General features: G+C 38.7%; 1 protein-coding gene across 2 annotated transcripts in view; it reads right to left on the bottom strand.

The window, feature by feature from the left end:
* The window catches only part of LOC131983159 (SH3 and cysteine-rich domain-containing protein 2-like), a 44,632-nt gene that overhangs the window by 7,638 nt on the left and 14,210 nt on the right, over positions 1-22,784 (bottom strand). Inside the window, exons 2-9 of one of the 2 annotated variants that reach the window (XM_059347796.1) lie at positions 21,842-22,190; positions 18,350-18,444; positions 15,864-15,948; positions 10,119-10,234; positions 5,970-6,039; positions 5,667-5,791; positions 5,465-5,553; positions 2,847-2,898 (exon numbers count right to left, since the gene is read on the bottom strand). In XM_059347796.1, the coding sequence (XP_059203779.1) occupies positions 2,847-2,898; positions 5,465-5,553; positions 5,667-5,791; positions 5,970-6,039; positions 10,119-10,234; positions 15,864-15,948; positions 18,350-18,444; positions 21,842-22,190 (981 nt within the window). The remainder of the gene's footprint in view (positions 1-2,846; positions 2,899-5,464; positions 5,554-5,666; positions 5,792-5,969; positions 6,040-10,118; positions 10,235-15,863; positions 15,949-18,349; positions 18,445-21,841; positions 22,191-22,784) is intronic. The other variant, XM_059347797.1, reaches the window with a different exon arrangement.

Here is a 22,784-nt window from a genome sequence, read left to right as displayed (position 1 = left end):
TTGGAGTGCAAACGCTTCCATTTATGCTGCATTAATGTGGCGTTGTAAAATTGTAAAAATGAGTTCCCAACTGGGAAAATTCATGTGAACACTCGCTCAAGTCAGAACCAAAATGTGGAAAGTCAGCAAAAATTTGGGTGCATATTTCATGACTCACCAGACCGTTTCATTTGCTAATATTGCCTCACAAATACTGGAAAAGCAATCAATGTGTTGCTTAAAGGCTCTGAGCAATAAAATGCAACATTCTCTGTAGTGTCCATGTTTGTTTCCACATTATAATAAAAGCTCATGAACACTTTCCCAACTTGGGAAAGAGGACCATGCAAGGTCCTCATGAATCCACCATTGGTCTTCGTGAATGGTCCGAGTGCCATTCTGGGTGCTCCAAATTATTAATTTTTTTTCTACCTCGGCTGGAATTTCCGCTACATGACTCCCACTCGAGCTTGATTGACATTCGGAGTCCGGACTGAGAATGTCTGCACATGCCATTTGCCTCTGACAAGCAAACAACGAGATGGCTGTGCCATAATCACAATCAGATTTATTGGCCAAGTATGCGTACACAAACATGGAATTTGACTCTGGTTAACATGATCTCAATGTAGAGTGGTGTGCATTATTTACAACAAGTATGTACCAGACGGCAACCTCCTGGTCTGAGCATGGAGGCAAACCAGGAAGTGTCTTAAGCTGCATTCTACCGGAAATTCCAGCAGGGGGCGCTAAGTTTGGCTGCAGAAAGATTTCTGTCCATTCATTTCAATGCAAAATGAGAAAACTTCTCACTTGATTTATTACCTCAGAATTTTTTTTCAGGACAACACTATGGTCTCAATCGCTAGTAAAAAATCTTCTTCAAGACAATTTGATGTTAATAGTGTAAATAATGGCTCCATTTAGAAGAAAATAGAAGATAAAGAATCGTATGATTTGGGGCGGGGCTACCTTTGATTGACAGGTCACTAACAAGGCGAGCCGTCATCAGGAGAGAAGCAGACCAATGCGTATCCACGGCAACGTGTCAATAAAGTTATATATAACCATTAAGATATAAAAAAGGAAGTTTACAGGTTTGGTCTCATAACTTTGACCCTTTTACTGTATTTTCACTTAATGACAGTTTATTTGAACGTTTTGTTCAGTAAAAATGTCTTGTTCAGCGTTTGGTTGGACTAACAGACACTCCAAGGAGTCGCTGCTCAGTTTTCTGAGGTAAGAAAGATAAATTTTGTTTTTACTTTTTTCTAGCCAAAATGAACATCCTAGTTAATGCTCCAATTAATGCTAACATGAATTAGCAGCAGCTTCTCTCAGTCAGGTTGAGGTGTAGAGAGGCTGTAGTCAGTGATCAGATCCCTCTCCTCCTCCACAGTCCAGATATGGTCTGCTCCCCGTATCAGAAACAAGATGGCGACGAGTGTAACGATGAACTGGATGCTTCCAACGGGCAGTCCACAAACCAGTGGGTGACATCACGGTCACCTCGTCCATTATATATTACAAGTCTATGGTATGTACATTAAAAAACAGAGTGCAAAGATGCATGGAGGTCAGGGGTTACGCGTAGAGGTTCCTGACACTCTGACTGGGGGAAGAAACGGTCTCTGTGTCTGGTTGTTTTGGCAGACAGTGCTCTGTAACAGTGTTTGGTTGCAGATCCGACCCGCACAGGAAGCAGCTAGCATCGCTAGCGCTCTGCACTGCGTACTACCAAGGCTGGGCTTCAGTTGGCTATCAGAGCTCATACAGAGGTTACAGCTGATCAGCAGATCATGAAGGAAGGGAGAGCTTAAAAAAAAACAGGGAGCTTTTGGCATGAGCAACAGGGCTAACAGTTGTAATGGGGGTTAGTTAGCTCCATGGTTAGCTCACAATCACTGGGGTGAACTGGCTGTGCTGATCATCCCAAACGAGATGGTTATGTTACCTCTCCGCAGAGTGACTAGACAGCCAGCTGGACATGAACACAACCCTGTTCTCATTTCCAGAAATAAGAAAACAACACCAAAATGCAATAACATGCACACGCGGCCAGAGCAGCTACTAAAACCAAGAATAGAAGTAGTGTGACTTTATTCTCTGCTCAAACCGCCATTATTCCACATAATCATCTAGCATTTATTTGTTTACTGTTACTGTTGTGTACAGCAGCTTTACAGAAACAACAACTTATGGTGCTTTGCTTGCCGGTGGAAACAGATGATGTTTGTGTAAACCTCATTATGCAGCAATATTTCACAGTTTATACTCTTCTGCCTCAGGTGTTGAGGTGTTTATTGAAGTGATTCACAAACCATACATTAGTGATGAACAGATGATTCACAAATTATACATAATTTAAAGCTTCTTCGGAGCGGCAGGGCTGATTTAAAGTACTTAACGACTGCTGATTCACGTCAGACTACATAAGTGCTGGTAAATACTGGTCCAAAGAAGGACACGCAGACCTTGCACTTTACTTCAGCCTGTGTGCTTGTTCCTTTGTCTGTGATGGAAAACCAAAATACACACAGATGCACATTTCCATCGGGAGTGTGTGATTCTCATTATAAACTCAATAAAGACCTTTTGAGGCTGCAGAACTACTCAAGTTCATTACATTAAACTCTTGGTAATTTTAAAGGAAATTATGTTCTATTTTTGTCTGTTGTTGTTTGCATTTTTATGACGAGCAAAAGTGGGGCAGGTGTTTTGCATTAACGGCTTGTTTTTAAAGACTAGAATTAACACATGCGCATAATAAATGCACCCACACACAATTTGGTGCACTCTAAATACACAATATGCTCACAACAACACAGATTCACACACAGATGTGTGCAAAATGATTTATTACCCACCTTCCACCACTCCTCGTTAGAGTCGTCAGTGACCTGCACGCGATCACCGGGCCTGGAGGAGATAAGACACGAGAGGAGATAAAAAAAAGGAGGTATAAAGGCGGGCGTGATTGAGGTGGAGAGAAAAAGGGAAGACGAGAGTGGGATACATGATGGGGAGATGAAGGGGGAGCGAGGGGAAGAGAAGAAAAACAAAAAGTTGAGTGCGAGGACAAAAGATTCCGTTATCAAACTGCCACAGAAAGCTGTTGTGACCACTGTTGCAGAGCCGTAAAGGTTAAAGCGAGTTTCTGTGTCCCTCTGCAGAGGTTACACAGCAGCCAACACCAAAGTCACGAGGTCTACATGAAATACGACTCTGTAGCGTCTACTGCAGTGAAGTCTGGACATAATCTGCAGCCAACCTGGTCTGCATGCTAATGATGCAACCAGTTTTTGATGAGAAGTTTTAGCCAGAGGTAGACAAACTCAGTGTTTCTTTTATGTCTGCGTGCAGTTTTAAGGTATGTGTTGAATAGTGAAATTAACCTTGTTTAACTGCTGTCTGTGGGAACAGCAGCTTCACTCAGCGTCAGACAAATGCACCTTATTAATTCTCCAATAATGGATGGTGGGACATGTTGTAATTTACATATTTTAATGTCACAATCTTAACATTTTGACATATATCAAAGGTAGCTTCAGAATGTCCTGTTTCTGTACACCCACAGTCATGGAGGTGGCAATTGCAGTTGACAGTGTGAGGGTTTGGTTTTGTGTTTTCTTTGAGTGAAAATTAAAACTGTTAACAAGTCAAAAGAGTAGAGAGTATTAAATCTTCCATCTTCCCTACATTTGAGAGGAGCTGCAACTTAATGCTGTCAGACTTTATGAAGTACGCCAAAATAAATTAATCTTACTTCTTTACACTGCCAGCTTGAACATAAGTAAGACTGTACATGTTAAGCAGCAATCTTTGGGCCTGAGGCCAATGCTAAACATGCATTCTTTCTAATGGCCAGCAGGGGGTGACTCAAGTGGTAGCAAAAAGAAGTCTAACATTAAAAGTCAATGAGAAATTTATTCTACTTCTCACTTGATTTATTGCCTTAGTAAACATTCTCATAGTGAGGTTAAGGTCTTAAAAATTAGTTTAAAGTCTTCTTCAAAACAGCATGATGCTCATTCTGTAAATTACGGTCCCATTTAGAGGTAAATAAAAGATAAAGCAGGATTGCTTTAGGATGTGGCTACATAGTGATTGACAGGTCGTTACCAGAGTGCAAAGTGTGTTATCACTTCATTAAACCTGAACATTTAGGTCAATTAAAGTCTTTTTGGTTGTGTTTGGTTTGACTGTAAGACACTCTACTGCATACATTTCTCACACACACAATTTCAGCACTAAAATACAACGGCAGAGAGTAAAGGTTGTGCAATGTAGAACAAATAAAGGGTGATTTTCTGACACAGCAATGGAGATTTGGTCTCCTTAATTACCAGTATACCTCCATTAAATCTGTGAGAATAACTGAAAACACCAGTGTGGGTGCGCAGGACTTTTAAAATCAAACAAACAAAGTGCTCTTCTTTGTGTATGAATGTTTTAGCTCTGTGCTTGTACAATTAAAAGGAAACTTTGGTGATATAATACAAAGCTAATTAAAAATAAGCAAAGGTTTGAGCCACACCACTGTGTGTACAGGGGAGTGCTAGAGACATTTCAGAAAAGAAACTAGAAAAAAAACAAACAAAGCCTTGAGGATAGTTTTGTTATTAACATGGTGACATGAGCTCTGGTCTACCAAATCATTCAGATTGTAGGTTTTCTAGGCATACCTCAGCTCGTTTTTCTCTCATCATGCAGCACCAATTTAAAAAATACCTTGACCTTTTTACTGCATAGACAGCTTGTTTTCATCTTTGGAGATGTGTAATACTTTAATTATCCAGCAATTAAAGTATCCAGATTGTTCCAAACATTGAACACATGCTATCGGCTTCAATTTATAACAAATTTCAAATGAAAATCATTCACTTTTAGAATACTCTATGTCAGCACAAAGCCTGTCTGCTCTTTAAAACTTGACAGAAGCACAGAGACACATTACACTATCATTAGTTCACATATAGTGCAAAGAGTCACAGCACAGATGGCTTTTAAAAGTAAGCTTTTAAAAGTCCATACACACACGCACACATCCTGCCCTCATTTAACTGCTCTGGCCTTCTGTCCTTAAAGAGTTTTTCCTGCTATATTTGAACTTTGCTTTCTCCTTTAATCTTAATTTCCATGCCATCTCCCTGTATGTGAGCACTCCCTTTCATCCCTCAGTTGTTCAGTGTCCTTACCCCACCCCCACCCCCCTGCTGAGAACACAGCTCAGTGGCTAGTTCTGTAAGGGGACAGTGATGGTTTCCAAGTTTATAATTAGTCATCCTTAAGGGCGCCCCGGCACCGTCCTCTGCAGATGGTGGGGACATTTTCATCCTGCAGGAACGACAGTTGGGGCAAAAACACAGACAAAGCAAATGCACCCTCACAAACAATAGCAGAAAAACAATGCCACACAAGCACTACTGCACGTGCACACACATGAAAAAGCCTGCAGTCGGCAGACTGGCGGGCTTATACTCACTGAAGTTCCAGGTCATTCTGTTCCTGAGGCAGAAACTTGTAGAGCGCTACATAGGTGTGGAGGGAGTGAACTTCAATGCGCTTGGGCACCTGGACACAGAGAGACGCAGGGACAGGGGAGGTGGTGAGACAGAAATACATGCTGGAGGAGGAAAACAACAAGGTTTTGACAGTCTGAACAGGGGGATTAAATAGAGCGCTACCATCACGCTGCTTTCCTCAGCAGGAGTTTGAGCTTCTGCAGGTGTCTGAGCTTCTAGAGGAGGCTGAACTTGGCCGCCGCTCTCATCTTCCTCCTTCTCAAGCTCCGCATCGGCGACTTGGTCATCTGAGGGTGGCAAGACATTTTCTGAGAAGGTGCCAGACACGCACGCACCCATACATATGCAACCAGTCACAGTAAATCTCTTTCACACACACAGAAACATGCACAACATATGCATAGACACAGAGGCGTGGACATACAGCACATATGCCTATCCACTGACACACAGCACAGTGTTTACCCCCTGTCTCTTGGGTTATCTCTTCCTCCATGCTGCACTGTCTCTGCTGCATCTCCTCACCTCCCTCCCCCTTTTCAAAGAAAGAAATAGAGGGGGGAAAAAAATAAATGGATGTCAAAGAGGATGCATTTGATAGTGTGAGTAACACTTTTCTCTGCTGTGAATTATTCAGGATGCACACCACACAGATCAGTATTCCTCAATGATCTGCATGCATGACACACTTAATGTTAGCTCATGTATAAATCAAGTTTTGGGTGATTTTGGGAGATGTGCACACTACATGTTTAACCCTCCTGTATTTTTTTTACCCCAAATCATTTTCATCATACCATTAATATAGGTTAACTTTCATGGGATTGCTTGAATTTTGATTTTCAGCATATGTGCCCCTCTGCATCGTATATTGATAATATACATTTCAACTTTCTTTACACATTTTTACATGTTTTACACATTTTTATAGCACCCATGGTCCTCAGGGGTCAAAAAGGACCCCATGACATTAGACTGGTTTTTAGGACATTAACTTTTTTCTACCTTTTAAAAGGTAACTCATGGCCAACAAATTGATATGTAATTTTCATTTTTTTCCATTATTATTGGCTGACCAATAATAATGGGGGAAAAAAATTAAATGATATATCAGTTAGTCATGAGTTGCATTAAAAGGTGAAAAAAAAGTTGGTGATCTTTTTCTACATGTGCTAAAACCAGTCAAATGTCATGGGGTCCTTTTTGACCCATAGGTGTGATTATTTTTTTATTTTTGCTGACATCCAAAAATGAACAATGCTTTCAAAACATAAGTTTTACTAAAAGTTGACATAACATTCACTATAACTATTGAAAAAAATATCCAGGTTTTAGTACTTTTTTCCTCTTGAAATGAGGCCTAATTTTGTATATTTGACTAAAATTGACCAATAATAATGAAAACAATATGAAAATTATCTATGAATTTGTTAGTCATGAGTTACCTGAAAAGGTGAAAAAAAGTTATGGGTGCATAGTCGACGGTAGGAGTACACAAGGGTTAACGAGGAGAACACAGTGTTATCCATTATGCTCCACACAGCAGAAGCCCTGGTGTTTAATTATAACACTTCACCATATGCCGACTTGGATTTACAGTCCGGGAATAGCATGATCTCAAAAGAGAAGAAACTTTTGAAAAGCTATGAAAAACCAAAAGTTTGCCCAAATTGCTTTCTTATCACTTTCATAGATCAGAACATTGATGCCACCCTTTATTTGTCTAGCAGACAGTTAGCTTAGCAAGAATTAGTCTGACACAAAGCCTCCTGAATATGGCAAACCATTTCCTTACATTTTGTTTTTTGTATGGATTAAACAAAGAAGATACAACATCTTAACCCTTTGATGCACAACATATGGACAACACTTCTAAAGTATAACATGGGTCAAAAATGACTCATTTATCCAAATTTGTATTAAAATTAAATTCCTTAATACTATAATAATAGTAATTTGTTTCAAATAGTTACTTTCCACTCATATATTTAATATATTTAACGTGTTTATGTATCATTTTGTCACACACACAGTGTATCTTGAAGATATTAACAGTGCTTCACTTTTTCCACATTTTGCTATGTTTCAGCCTGATTCCAAAATTGATTAAATTCATTTTTCCTTAAAATTATACACACAATACCCCCATAATGACATTTTTGACCCATGTTGTGCATTAGAAGCCTAGTGGTACAAAAAGGGTTTTTATTCAAAAAGTAAGAAATGAAAAACAAAAAATTAGGATGTATGATGATGAAAAACAAATTGATTGAGGAAAACCTGGAATACTGAATGATGAAATTGATTTATTGCAAAGATATAGAAAATTAAAAACTCAGTCGGGTCACTTTAGACCATGTTGTGCATCAAAGAGTTAACTAGGAAGTAATTGTAACAATTACTTCCTAGGCAGCGCACACGTGCACAAAATGAAGCTAATCTTTTTTTTAACAACAATTTAATGTTGGTTTGTAGATGGGTTTCAGTCACCTTCGGGTCAAATTTAAGCCAGTTTCAAACGTTTTAATATCAGACATTATGGCTTCTTTCGTTTAACCGCCACAAAATAAAACAGATAAATTCAAAAAGAAGTGTGAACCTTGTTGTAATGACTCAATTAAGCGAAGAAAGTGAAAGTTACAACACAAAGGTTAACTTCAGATTTGTGTCATCAAAAAGTATTATTTATTATAAGTAAGAATGTATTATTTATTATAAGTAAATTTTCCGCAGTATCGATACACAGGTACCAGTTGTGCTTTCTTCCATTCACTCACTCACTCACAGTGCTGTGTTTTTGCCAGTCGTCTTAAAACTCATAAATTATCATATTAATTAAGAGTAAATGTTATGGTGTTGGCTTATTAAAGATTAGGTTATGTTCCATTGAAATCAAATTTCATGGTATCGTCTTTTTTTGTCTCCAACCGTTAAAGGATGTTTTGTGGAGTTCTTCCTTGTCTGATGTGAGGGTAACAGGACAGAGGCAGTCGTATAAATTCAATTTAAATGAATAATATTTAAGTTAGAAATTCAAGTATCACGATGAAGCCATTTCCTCCTGTATCCAGTCTTTGTGCTTTGCAAAGCAAATGATCTCTGGTTGTTTGTATACGCGGATTATTACAACCCCCATTTACTTTTATTGTTGGAAGACGACCTCCAGTGTCCGTAATTATGACCGGAGCAAAGGAGGAAGTCAGCCGACGGAAGATAAAGACTGAAAATTATGTAAAATGATGTAACAATCATAGTTATTTTAACCTCCTGTGACCCTGCGTCCTCATATGTGGACATTTAATTTTAGGTTTGCTGGACCTTAATACTTCATTTTGCTTAACTATGAGCTGTTGTCCTCAGTAGTCAATACATTATTCAGTATAAAAATCAAATGGCAGCATCTTGGTAAAGTCAATCAGCAGCTTATCCCCAGAAAAAAAGTGGACCAGGTACAAAAACTGATCAGATTTTATGGTTAAAACTTGTTTATTTGTGCTTAATAATGTTTGTAGTTTGACTATTTTTATCATTAGCAACAAGCTACGACACTGCTAATCAGGAAGTACTCGTTTGAGAACGAATAGACTTTTACGATCGTTCTTTAAATGAGAGGGTGTAAATGTAAAGAAATAAACAGCTTTATAAACTAGTGAATTAATTGTGTTATACAGTAAAATGAACCCATAATTTTTTTTACAAAAACGACTTCCTGTTCAAAGACAATGCTTAGTTTTGGTACTAATCAGGTCCTACTGATCCAAAATATCTAGGAGAAACTAACAACACATACCAAACAAAAGCTTGGGTCTCAGGAGGTTATCCCAAACTATGATCTTTTTTCTAAAAACTTAACCAACCAGTTTTGGTACCTAACCCTAACCAACCGTGTTCCTGCAATAGGGGCATTGGTTTAGGAAACACTCCTGTGGGTCGTATCAGAAGGGAGAAACCACCAAGCTATGTGATCATATGGATTAATGACTTGTGGATATTTAGGCTATTGTACAGACATTAGTGATATTGATCTTCTTTGTGTGTCTTTTTCTTTAAAGCTCAATCCTTGGTAATCTTAAAGCAATTCTGGCAGATATGTGCCAATAATTAGTTTCAGTAGTTAATAGTTTGGTAACACTTTACTTGAAGGTATCGCCATAATAGTGACATGATACTGTCATAACTGTGACATGACACCATCATAAACGCGTCATAAACATTATGTCAATGTCATAAACGTTTATGACTGCTGTCATTAAGTGTCATTCGGTTTTTGTCATGACAAGTTGACATTCCTTGGGTTGTCTTGATTATGACAACTTGACTTTAATCAAAGTGACATTACCACAAAATGTCTTTGTCATGGCAACTTGACATAAACAAAATATGTTTCTATATTTGTGTTTATGGCAAGTTGAAAGAAAAGAGAAAAAAAACTCTTTAAAAAAAATCTTTTTTCAATTCTAGTTTTCGTTCACTATAATAACCTTGCTCTGCACTGCAGTATCTGCGGTGTCAACACTCCGCCAGTGAGCTGACCAGCAGCGTCATAAAAACTTTGTCTTAATCACAGTGATCCAACTGTCCTCTACCCCCGACCACAGGGTGATGATTTCATACCAGGCTGCGTGTTGGCGACTCTGACAAACTGCCAAAACTGGAGCGGCTCATCTGTGCCAAGGACGTCCCGTAGCGCAAGGCGGCATACACAGGGTCTACACGCATCCGTGCAGCCTCTGAAACCACACACATACACACACATCTATAAAACTTACGCACACACTTATATTCACTTTATTTACAAACGCACATGTAAATTATTCAACCCCACACGCACAATTTGGACCCCACACTGAGATTACACTGTACATCATTATTATTGTGCCAATCTGGAGGAACCAGGAGGTCTAAATATAACTGTAATGACACAGTGAGTCCTGGTCCAAAGTGACCCACTTTAGATCTGACGGAGGACTGCAGCCAAAACTTAAGGGGACATCAGGACTTTCCAATAATTCTACATGCTTTGATTTATTTATACATCTACTTATTGGCAGGAGATGCGTCTCAGTTTTAATAGCCGTAATATATCTGGAGCTGTAGTGGAGTAGAAAGGGAATAAGAGATGAGATTTAAAATATGGAAATCCTGTGGAAGCCTTCATTGCTACATTTCATGTAGATGGCAGTGCTTGGTGCTAGCAGAGTATTACTGAAGTTAGGAATTAAATTTTCTGCTTCTTTTTCCACCCAACACAAGTTGAACGGAGGGCAGAATTATTTTTTACTGCAGGGCCAGAAGCAGAGTGTGTGTGTGTGTGTGTGTGTGTGTGTGTGTGTGTGTGTGTGTGTGTGTGTGTGTGTGTGTGTGTGTGTGTAATGACATTCCGTTTCATATTGAAGTCAGTGCCTCCATGCTTTCACCCAAATAGGTGATAAATTAAACAGGACCGCTGACAGACATTCTGTAGCAGGAGCGTCTTTGGTGTGACTGGTGTAAGTGTTTAGAGGCGATATCGCTCCTGTGTTCTTTAAATTGACTTCCAGTGAAGGATGTATTTCAGCTAAAAAGCAATTAACGGCAAGGGAAGGGAGTAAACAGCAGAAAATCATGCATACAGTACAGACTCAATACAAATAATGATTGAACAGAGTGTCTGACCTTCAGCCTTATCTTCAGTGCAGAAGGTATTCTATAAATAACGCAACTTTATGTCTGTCTTCATAAGTACATTTATCAACCTGCCTTAAGTTGAGCTCACCTTGACAAATTATAAACTCTAAATCAATTAATAACAAGCATAGTTTGATAACTGCAAATTATTCAAACAAGGTATTTGTCCTTCTGCTTGAATAAAAAAAATAAAAATACATATTTTCCTTTTTACCTATAGTGCTATTTATTGATCTAGATCAGGGATTCCCAAAGTGTGGTGCGTGGACCCCTGGGGGTGCGCGAGCTGCTGCTAGGGGGTGCGCCAGATGAAAAATGTAATGGCGGTCTGATAATGACACAATTACATTTTTTTCCCCCCACACAATAAAGACGTGTTATTAATTAATTAATTAATACAGGCTATTCAATTTTGTGTCATTTTTTTTTTTCATTTTTGCATCTATTTTGGTCATTTTTGCAACTATTTTTTTGTTGTTTGGTAATTTTTACATGTATTTTTGGTCAATTTGTGTCTATTTTGATAATTTTGTCTCATCTTTGGTCATTTTTGCATCTATTTTTGGTTGTTTTTGATCTTATAATGAAGTGTAGAAGAAGTTATCTTCTTGTTCTTGTATCATTTTTCCAACCTGTGTTATGATGACGGGGTTGTGTTCACTCCACGCTCATTTAAATTTGCTGCAATTTTTGTTCAACGCAGCTCAAAATATTATAACATTTTCTCAACTGATCTGCTTTCTGCCTCTGATCCTGAGCCTATCATCATCCTCCACCTAATTTGGCTATAAAAAATCTTATTGCATTTTGTTTTTTTGAAGGTGTGGGGGATTGGGGGGGCGTCAACCCGGTTGGGACATAGAAGGGGGTGCACGGCTAAAAAAGTTTGGGAACCGCTGATCTAGATTGTTTTGGTGAGTGTTGCCATGTGTGGAGTAATTGGCCGTAAAAATGTCTGCCTTCTCTTGAATATAATAGGACTATATGGCACTTTGTTTCTGGTGCTCAAAGTGCCAAAAACTACATTTGAAAAACTCAACAGCGAGGTTTCTTACAGAAAAAAGAGCCGGCTTGACATAATCCAAAGACCCAGGGGTGGATTTATGATTTCAAAGTTGAAAAGGACAGTTATTACAGGCCTAAATCCTCAAAAGGGCTTCAGTTTTTTAAAGACAACCCTACCCATGCTAGAGCAAAACACAACCATGTTTTCATAATTTTGATATGTCCCCTTCATGAAATGGGTGGTCAAAACAAAATGATGCAGCAAAAAGTGATTAAATGAATCACTCCTCAGGTGAAGAAATGCAGACTAAGGAACGCTCCTATTTGATTTAGTTCAATATTGCACTAATAGTGCCCTGGAAAATCAAAATATGCATTTATTTTAAGACTAAAGCCTTGAGGCTTTCAAATACAAAGCTGTCATGGCAGGAATTTCACACAGAAGCCTTTTTAAAAAAAAAAAAAATACTTTTAGGCAAGCAATAGAAGATGGGATGTTGGGTTAGGGTTAGAACAGAAACAAAAAGAAAAAAGGCGGTTTAACACAAATAATTGTGTAAAGAGAGGAAAACAAACATTTTTTTCATATTAATTTGTAAAAATGTATGTAGAAATAATGTTGGGTGTGAGCAGACAGGAGAGGTTCATATAATGTTAGTTTGAGAATTAAGTTTTCATTTAAACAAAATCACAACTGATGTGCCAAATTAATCAGTGCACACAAGGGCTAACTGCCTTCTAAGTTAACACTGCAATAATATTCTAATAGTTTCCAGTGAATATCAATGTTCAATGTGTATGTGCTGGATGGTGTGGTACCTTATGAAAACTAAGTGTTTTATGGAGTTGCAGACGTTGTAGTGGTCTGCATGTAATGTATGAATACATACTTCCTACGGGCACTGCACTAGTTTATAAAAAAATGAAATCACTTTAATTTGATTATGTTTTTCATGTTAAATCTCAACCTGAAAAGTAACTTTAGCTGGAAGCTGAATCCATTTAAACTGGGAAAGCATTACCGCATTTCTACCATTAAAACCGCGGGCGCTGTTGCGTTATTCTACCATTAGAGCATCGTTGGCCTTGGCCAATGAAATGCATCAGAATACATGTGGGAGTGTTGCAATGCATCATGGGACTTTTCCAGAACTTTTAAATCATGGTGAAGACGACTATAGCGGAGGGAGCTCAGATATAACAGCTATAAGCTATCAGATACTTTTTGAATTTCATTTCTATCTGCTACAGAGGCTGAAACATCTATTTAGTAGGCGTTGACACTTTGTTGAATTTCCAGAAAAACTTCAGGTTTTAGGGGGTTATTTTAAAATCACCCATAAGTTTTAGAGGCATTTTTTCCAGGCGTTTTAGGCCTAAATGGGTTAATGTAGTGGATTAAAAAGTACAACATTTGCCTCAAAATGTACTGGAGTAAAAGTATAAAGTTACATATGTGGAAATATTCAAGTAAAGTACACTTACGTACTTGAGTAAATTTAGTTAAATTCCACCACTGCTACCAATCCTTTTTATAATTTGTGGGCTGGCAGCAACATTATCTATAATTCAGCTGTTCAACTGACTTTAACAGTTTAGATAACAGACACTCAGCTGTCCTGCTGGTTTCACAGACATTGACACTTTCCTCGTTAATGGAGTCACAGTGGTGCGCTGCTGCAGAATGAATATAGGGGAAACTCAACTGCCAAACAGGTTTATTAACTTATTCTGGATCTTTGTGTCCCACTTAAACCCCCGTCAATAGCAGGACAACACAGCAAAACAATCCAGATTGATGAATAGCACAACAGCTGGCATTCTGGTCTCAATAGAGAAGCAAACCCTTGCATACATTTCACTTGGTAGCTAATCAGATTTTAATTGTCATTGAAAGATTGCAACTGAGAGCATCAACTGTTAAGTACTTCACTCTTGCAGCTATTTGACTCTCACCCTCATAAATGAGGTTTAATATTACACAATAAACCGCTCTGCCAAAAGGCATTTGACGGCAAATTACAGGCTATTTTTTATACATCCTCCCATAAAAAAATGCCATCTAATATTAAAGTGGGTAAACATGAGCCCTGTATTTTACAGAGCCTTTAGTTTAGCATAATTATGAGGACACTCTGGGATGTGTGACTGTGTGTGGCAGTCTCAGCTGGCCCTGGCTGAGTCCCAGGCGTCATGGCGCTCAGCCCGGGGTGATGACCAAGCTGCAGGTTAATTGTACACTGATTCATGGGTAGTGCAAGGAAGTGACAGCATGAGGCGCTCACTCTGATTCAGTGAGGCACACGGTATGAGACATTAAGGACTGTATCACCTGCACAGATGTTCATCCAAAATCTATGACAAAGACAAACAAGCTGTCATTCAGAGATGTTGATGAAAGGAAGAACAAACTCAGGTAACTTAAGGCCCCGTTCACACGAGGACGGTCTGAACAGAAGACGCAAAAGTGGCGTCTCGTCTTCACTTTTTATTCCTCGTTTAGACGAGCGTTTTCAGGAGGAAATCTGCTGCATACGGTGACACAAAAGTGTGTGAAATTGGATTGTATGCAGCCAGGCGGCATCACTTAAAGCCATAAGAGCATCTTTGGGCATGCAGAAGTTTTCACGCCACGTATTTTCATCAGCTACTCCTTCCACAAAGTTCTCCACCATCACTAGATCTCCCAGGTCTCGTTCACAGCCGTCTGGCTCCTCCCACCAATCGCTGCATCCAGAATGTGATGGAGGTAATTCCAGATCCTTCTCTGTTCACTAATACTATCTGTACATATCCTGGACATTTGGTGGAAAGACTCCTGTAAGTTTATTAGAGCTGCCAGAGCAGCTTGAAAGTCCCACCATGGAAATAATCCCACGTTTGTTTATTTCCTGTACTGGAGCATGTATGTGACGTAAACACATACGTGACGTGAGCAGATCAGATCAGAGTTTTGTGTCTTGTCAGTGTAGACGACACGCTACGGAGAAGCGGATTCAACTTTTCCACTTTGGAAGGTGGTTTCAGATTTTTGCGTCTTCAAGCCCCCAAAACGCCGTCACCGTCTAAACGAAAGGCACTTCACATAAAATATTTTGTCGTTTTTACCCGCGAGCGTCCTCGTGTGAACGGGGCCTAAAGGACAAAACAATCTAAACTCTTTGCTCACTTCACAAAGAGACACAAAAATGATTAATTTGCTTCCGTAATTGCAAGTAAAAATGTTTTTTCTCCTCCAAATTTAGCTCTTGGTGGATGACATGATGACATAAATGTTGATGAAGCGATAAACTTGCAAAGTGCCAGACTCTCCATCTCTCCAAGGACATACAGCATGGTAGCATAAACAGAAATATAAAAGAACATAAACACTGTAAATATTTATTCACATACTTTCAGGATGCAGACCGTCCTTCAGCCTCCAAGAGAAGCTGAATTTGTTCTTCCTCTTTATATTTTCCCCACTTCACGCTCGTCGGCCGTCAGGTGAGATGGAGACAGTTTTTTTTTATTACACTGCATGCACAAGCACACGGATATCTACAAATAAACCGAAAAGGCTAGACGAGAGCAACATCACAAAACAAAAGCACATGGGGACGCATACGTTACAATGCACATGTGCATTCACTCGTAACAGCACACAAACACACACACACACACTCAGAGGCACTCAGGTGTTCTCACCTTGGCTCGGTTGAACTTCCTTTACGACGGACAATTGGTCGTTGACGAGCATCGGTGAGCTGAAGTTTCGCTTGAACGCCCCAGACTAATGGAGGAAAACAGAGAATGATTTTTTTTTCTGCTTGTTTAGAGCTCGAGCCGTGGAGAAACTGGCTCCATGTAGCACATTTAGGACATTAATGGAGTTATTTGAAAATGACTGAACCAAGACGGACACTGAGCTGCAGGAAAAGAGCTAATCGAGTCACAAACATGAAGCTCTCTTTGCTACTAATTATGAACAATAAATTCACTTCACCACTTACTTCTATGCACATGGCTCACACACTGGCATGGACATGTGAATCTGCGTGTGTGCACGGGTGCAATTTCACACTGAATTAAGCACATTAAGTGTTTCAGCTGAGATATCAGTTGTGTTCGCCTTGACTTGCAAATGAGCCGCTCAGTTTGTCGTATTATGTTGACAGGAGAGAAACACTTTAGTTGCCTGTGTTGATCTCTTCGGGTCTGATGATATTTTACCTTTCGCTGCCCTCATCATTCCCCCCTCTCTCTCTCTCTCTCTCTCTCTGTCTATCAAACTGCACTGAGACGTTTTGAACACAGCGCTCACAAAATTTTCCGAGTGGCTCTCAGAAGGTTTCGCCTCCTGCTGCATGCTAATGTCCTCTGCCCTGCACCGAGGATAAACACAAAGGCTCTGTCTGAAATCACTCCCAATTTGCTGCACCACACTCTGCAGGTCAAGTGTTCCACTGTTTGTGTCTGCACCCTAAAATGTGCAGTTTTTTTATTCTCAAGATGTTTCCTTTTTTTTCCCCAATTTAAAACACTGTACAATAAAGCATATGAAATCAAAAAATTCGACATGACGCAGCAGTCCGAGGTTCATGGCAAAGTTACCATGGTAACAGTGTTTCTGCTCAGGTTATTTAAAACATGATTACACGTTGAACGTTAGTGTTGCAGGTGTTTTTTTTTTTAATAATCTGGCTGGTTAAAAACGTCAGAAGTTGAAGATTGAGCTGGACTTAGTTGTTTTGAAACATTGATTATTTTCATCAATGCAAAAAAACAGATTTCACTTATTTTTCTAGTTGAGATGAGTTGTCGACGAATGTTTCTTTCCTTTTTTTGCAACAGAATTAGAACAGAACTATTCTTTGTTGCCTCAAAATGTACTTGAGATCCAAACAACTCAAATATAGAGTAAAATATGGAGCTACAGCCAGCAGCAGGTTAGTTTAGCTAGCACAAAGACTGGAAATGGGTGGAAATAGCTGGCCTGATAACTTCTGTCTGAAGTAGTGGTGGGCGGAATGGCCCTAAAAAGATTATCACAACATTTCAGGGTATTTTGCGATAAAGATATTCTTGAAAAAAAAATACTGAAAAAAATATATAAAATATGATTTTTTTAAGTCTGTATAAATAGATACAACTAAAAAATATTACTCTTGACTCTTGAGTATTAGTTATAATAAACAATAACCATCTAGGGCAGGGGTGTCAAACTCTGGCCCACGGGCCAAATTTGGCCCGCAGTGTAATTTAATTTGGCCCGCGAGCCAATATCAAATTATTATATTATTATTGTACTATAAAAGCTGACCCGCCGGTATTATACGGCGTATTTACAGCTAATACTAGATTTATTATTGTCATTTTATTTTTAAATGTATTTACCTGTTGAAAAATTTAATTTTGATATTTAAAATCAGAAGGATGCAAATAGAAAAGAGGCATACTATTTTTATTTAATAAATTAATGACATTGATGTGTTTTTTATTTGAAATTTGATTTGCATGTCTGCACTATTTAGTTATATATTGTATGTTTATAAGCGTTGCTGGTTCCATATTTAATGTTAAAGCAAAACATGTTTGGTATATATTAAAAGGTTTATTTGTTCAATGTTGGCCCGCGATTTTATTCAAGTTTTACATTTTGGCCCATTGTGTATTTGAGTTTGACACCCCTGATCTAGGGGGTCCATGCACCCCCCTGGGAGAAAATTTTGTATATTTTTAAGTACAATCTCGTCCACTTTGTGAAAAATGTTATGTGAGGTGTTTGATCACATTTACCTCTCAGTCAACAGGGCTTTCCACTAGGACATGGAGCAGCCAGAATTTTTTTCATAAAAGCTCAAATTTGGTGCCTCTCACACATTCTACTGCCAATATTCCATCATATACACTGATCTTATCATTGCATATTTTAATGAAATATTGTAAAAGGAGAAAAAAAGACTCGTATGTTTTATTTAAGGCATCTTATTTTGATAGTCTTCTTGTAAATTCTGTGGTAAACACCACAGCCGTGATTGTTTAACACCAAAGATGTTTCAAAATAAAATATTACAGTTATAAGTCTCATCAAGCCAGACAAATGTCAGTGACTAAAGAGATAAAAAAAAAACTACCCTTGTTTTATATTCAGGGATAAAATAAAGTAATAAAATATGTGTGTGTATTCGCACCTTCCCGTGGCAGAACTGCTGCGATAGTTCTGAGGTGCACCACAGGTGAGCAGCCATCTTGCATGTTTTACACCGCAGAGCCTGTTTGGAGTTTCCTGCAGAGAGAGACAGAGATAAGAGAATGAGAGCAGCCAGAAAAAGAAACGCACAGCAGGCTGCAGATCTGCAACCCGGAAGAAAGTCCGAACAAACCAGAGTGGCGTTCAGATCATATGAGCAGGTTCGCTCAGGTAGAGGGTGTCATCAAGACTTGTCCCACTTTTTTTTTCATCCGACAAGGACACTTACAACTTCCTAATCAACAGCTCGTCTTCCAGAACAACCTGGAGATTGAAAACCAGCTGGAGATATTTCAATCATAATCGATTTGCCATTGAGTCGTCTTGTGTTTCATCTTTGTTTTCAAGCGCTTCGGTACTAAAAGCCTCTGAGTACTGAGATGTCATCATTTCTTACATACAGCAGAATCAATTTTAATGATTAAAGGCCTGAGCCGCATCTTATTCTACATATAAAGGCTTTAAAAAAAAGATGGCTATGACATCAACAAGTCTATTATGGAGCAGAAACCACAATCAAACAAATGGATGGTTCCATTTATTTCGATTTATTTTCAAGAGGACAAATGGATTCTCCTACTCCAGCTGAGCAAGGAGACAGAGGCTGGACTGTGTTAGAGGAGAACAGCGAGCGCGAGGTGATGTATTACATAAGTAAACTCACTATGCATGCATGCAAAAATAAAAAGCCACAAAAGCAGAGGAGCAGGTCGGGGTCTGTAAACCATCAAAGTGACAGTCAGTAGATTTAGCTGGAATACTAGTAGTTCAAGCGGCAAATCACTACAGCAATCCCTATGCAAATGAGATGTGAACTCTTTAAATGTATTATATCAACAAATAAAATATTGTTTAGATTTATGTCCTGAAAATGTATGCAAATTTAAAGTTTTTTACTGAAGGAAATCGGGATATCTCCTTTTATCATTTCATAAATCACTGTAAATCACTATAAAAACTGTAATTTAAGCAAAAAAATGTCATGTTTTTAGGAACAAGATTGGATAAAAATGATAAAATAAATATAATAAAATAAATACACCTAAATGTTTGTTTTGGATGTTTTCTTTCCACTATCCTGACAGAAGACATGTTATCAGAGAAAATTAGCCCAAAACCTCAAAAGGTCTGTTTGTGCTCAGCGAAGACAAACAGTGTTGGACCAGCATATTTTCTGAAATCTTTCACACGAAAATTAATGAAAACCTATTTTGTAGGTTCTTATGAAAGCTTGCACACTGTGCCATCTTTGCGTGCAGATTCCCGCCTGCAAATATATACGTTTGACAAATGAAAACGTCTGTTCCAACTAATGTTACACATCCAGGTCAGAGGTCAAAGCTGCCACAAGAACAGGAGCTTTGCTTTGGATCGGTGGGAGGAGGAGGTCGGGTTGTGTGGAGCAAAAATTTAAACACTGCAAAGCGGATCATTCACACTGGACTGTGTTCATAGTTGTCATGTGGATTGTCCATATTCCCACACTGGAAAAGCAGCTTTAACTCACTTTACTAAGGATTTGTTCAGACCAAGGTTATTATAGTTTACACATTTTCGTTAACTGAAATAAAAATAAAAATGAGTTTTAAAAAAAAAACGATAACTAACTGAAACTGTATTTTGTCGTTACAAAACTAACTAAAACTAACTAAAATTATAGTGAAAATGTCTTTAGTTTTCGTCTTTGACGTCTTGAACTTTTTTCATACATAAACCTTTTTGGTTAATATGAAATCTATTTCATCTATCTGGTTTTATGACTTAATAAACTTATTGGGGCTGAGATGGATCAGACAAAGGAAATAAAGGAAACAATTATTGTGACCTTATTGAATCTGGACCCAACAAATACCCCATTACAAAAAAACTACAACTAACACTAAAACTAATAAAAACTAAACTAAAACTAAGCATTTTCCAAAAAATAAAACTAATCAAAACTAGCAAGCTCACTCTAAAAACTAATTAAAACTAACTGAATTCGAAAACAAAAATTGACAACGAAAATAAAACTAAAACTAATGAAAAATCCAAAACTATTATAACCTTGGTTCAGACCAAACCAGAGTTGGTGATAGGTGGAACAGTGTGAAACCTAACCAAGACTGTTTTATTAAGTTTTATTTTGATGAAAGTGTGTTTTACGATAACTTCACAATGCAGTTAAACTGGTCCTAACTTGGTGAAAGACAGAAACTTAAATTAAGACGATGCACAGTTGCATTCTTCTGTTTAACAAGGAAAAAAGGCTCAAGAATACTTCCTTACTTGACACTTTAAGCTTATGCTGTTTTTTCATTAAGCTAAAAATGCTAATAAAGCTTGTGGAATGCAGCGAACTAGCTTCCTGAACACATCTCCTCACCACCTTTTGTTTTTAGGGTTACCCCTTATGAAGTAGAACCAAGTTAATGCTTATCAGGTTCTTGTCAATGTAATGTTCCTCTTTTGTGTTGTGTTGTGTGATTTTTATGAAGCAACAATGCACTGTCCTCGAGCCAAATTTACCTTGAGGGACAATAAAGTTTATCCTTAACCCCCAAAGTTAAAAGAAAAACTGAATTTTCTGGGTGAAGTCCATCTGCTGGTGAAGATTGTCGAAAGCTCCAGAAATCAGCAAATGGATGCAGGGGTGAGACAGTTTTAGCAGCATTTATTGCTATATTTGTGGTAGTAATCCCCTTTTAAAAAAGCCATCATTTCTGTAGTTTTTAATGCTAGTAAGTCATTAAAGGACTAAGCTGAGATGTGTTGAAGTGGTGTTGTATAAGGCAGCTATTCTCAACCTTGGGGTCGGGACCCCAATTGGGGTCGCGAGATGATTTCTGGGGGTCTCCAAATCATTTTGGAAGTCAGCTCTGTCTCCACTGTGTTAAAGTGTTAATGTGTTAATGTGTTTTATTCCGTTGGTCATTTAATGTCTTTTTTTTTGTCATTTTGTGTCTTTTTTGGTCATTTTGTGTCTTTTTTTTTTTTACATTTTGTGTCTTTTTTTTTACATTTTGTGTCTTTTTTTTTGGTCATTTTAGGTTTTTTTGGTCATTTTGTGTCTTTCCTGGTCATTTTGTGTCTTTTTTTTATCATTTTGTGGTCATTTTGTCTTTTTTTGGTCATTTTGTGTCTTTTTTTATCATTTTGTGGTCAATTTGTGTCGTCTTTGGTCATTTTGTTTCCTTTTTTTTGTCATTTTGTGTCTTTTTTTTTTTTTTTTTTTTTAGACATTTTGTGACTTTTTTTGGTCATTGTTTCTTTTTTGGGTCATTTTGTGCTTCATTATTTGTCCAAAATGTGTCGCATCAACTGAGTTTGTATGATCTGAACTGTGAGATTGTGTTCAGTGAGCGGGGGTCGCGGACAACATGCATGTTAAATTGGGGGTCGAGACTCAAAAAGGTTGAGAACTACTGGTATAAGGAACTTATGGTCAGCTTACCCACTATCATGTGCTTGCAGTGTTGGCAGTTGGTGGGCTTGCGAAAGACATGGTCCTGGAAACAGTGGGTGATCTGAGGTCGGAGGGGCTTGATGGGAAGTGACGGAGAAAGGCTGAGAGAGGGGGAATGGGAGGAGATGGATAGATTTGGGCTGAGAGACGGCGAGTTGGACGGAGATCGGTCGCCGACGAGAGGAGAGCCCGGCAGCAGAGGGGGAGAAGGAGGCGGCGGGTCGGTGATGAAGTCTGCGGGTAGGCGGGCGTCGCTGTAGGACCTCTGGAAGAAGTTCTCCACGCTTTTGCTGCGCATGATGGTCTTGAACGACAGCGAGCGTTTTAGTCTCTGCAGCTGCAAACACACATTGACAGAGACAGAGAGAAAGAGGGTTTGCTAAGAATAAACACAAGATAAGCAAGAATGCAGCAACACATTTGGGAGCAATAACAAATGTCCAATACGCCCTCAGGGCAGCAGAGGCAATATCCCGGCATCCATAAACACAGCGCTTGCTGTGTGCTGATCCGGACACCACGGGGGAAGAGAGAGGGTGACTCATGAAATGCAATATCACCTCATATGGAAACGGCAAATTATTAGCTAATATACTTCTATATTCCCTTTAGGTTGCACCCTCTGCACAGCCACATTAATCAGTGCAATCTGTGCATTTGGTTAAAGAAGATTAGCTTTTTCTTTTTGAGAACACCTGCAGCAGTACATCAACTACTGTGTGTAAATGGCATTTCCTTGGTGTTGGTAGCAGGGGGGCAATTGTGTTGAAATGAAACAAGACAGTTTACACAGTGTTATCATCTATCAACAGCCTTTCTTCAGGCCTCTTAATCTGATGGCCATTGGACCCATTGATCGCGCCACAGGCTTTGTACTACAGGCCCGTTGCATCCCTCCCTTACACCCAACAATATCAAATTACATGTACCT

Source organism: Centropristis striata, chromosome 13 (assembly GCF_030273125.1).
Source record: "Centropristis striata isolate RG_2023a ecotype Rhode Island chromosome 13, C.striata_1.0, whole genome shotgun sequence".
Classification (NCBI taxonomy): Eukaryota; Metazoa; Chordata; class Actinopteri; order Perciformes; family Serranidae; genus Centropristis; species Centropristis striata.
This window is presented reverse-complemented; position numbering and strand designations above follow the sequence as displayed.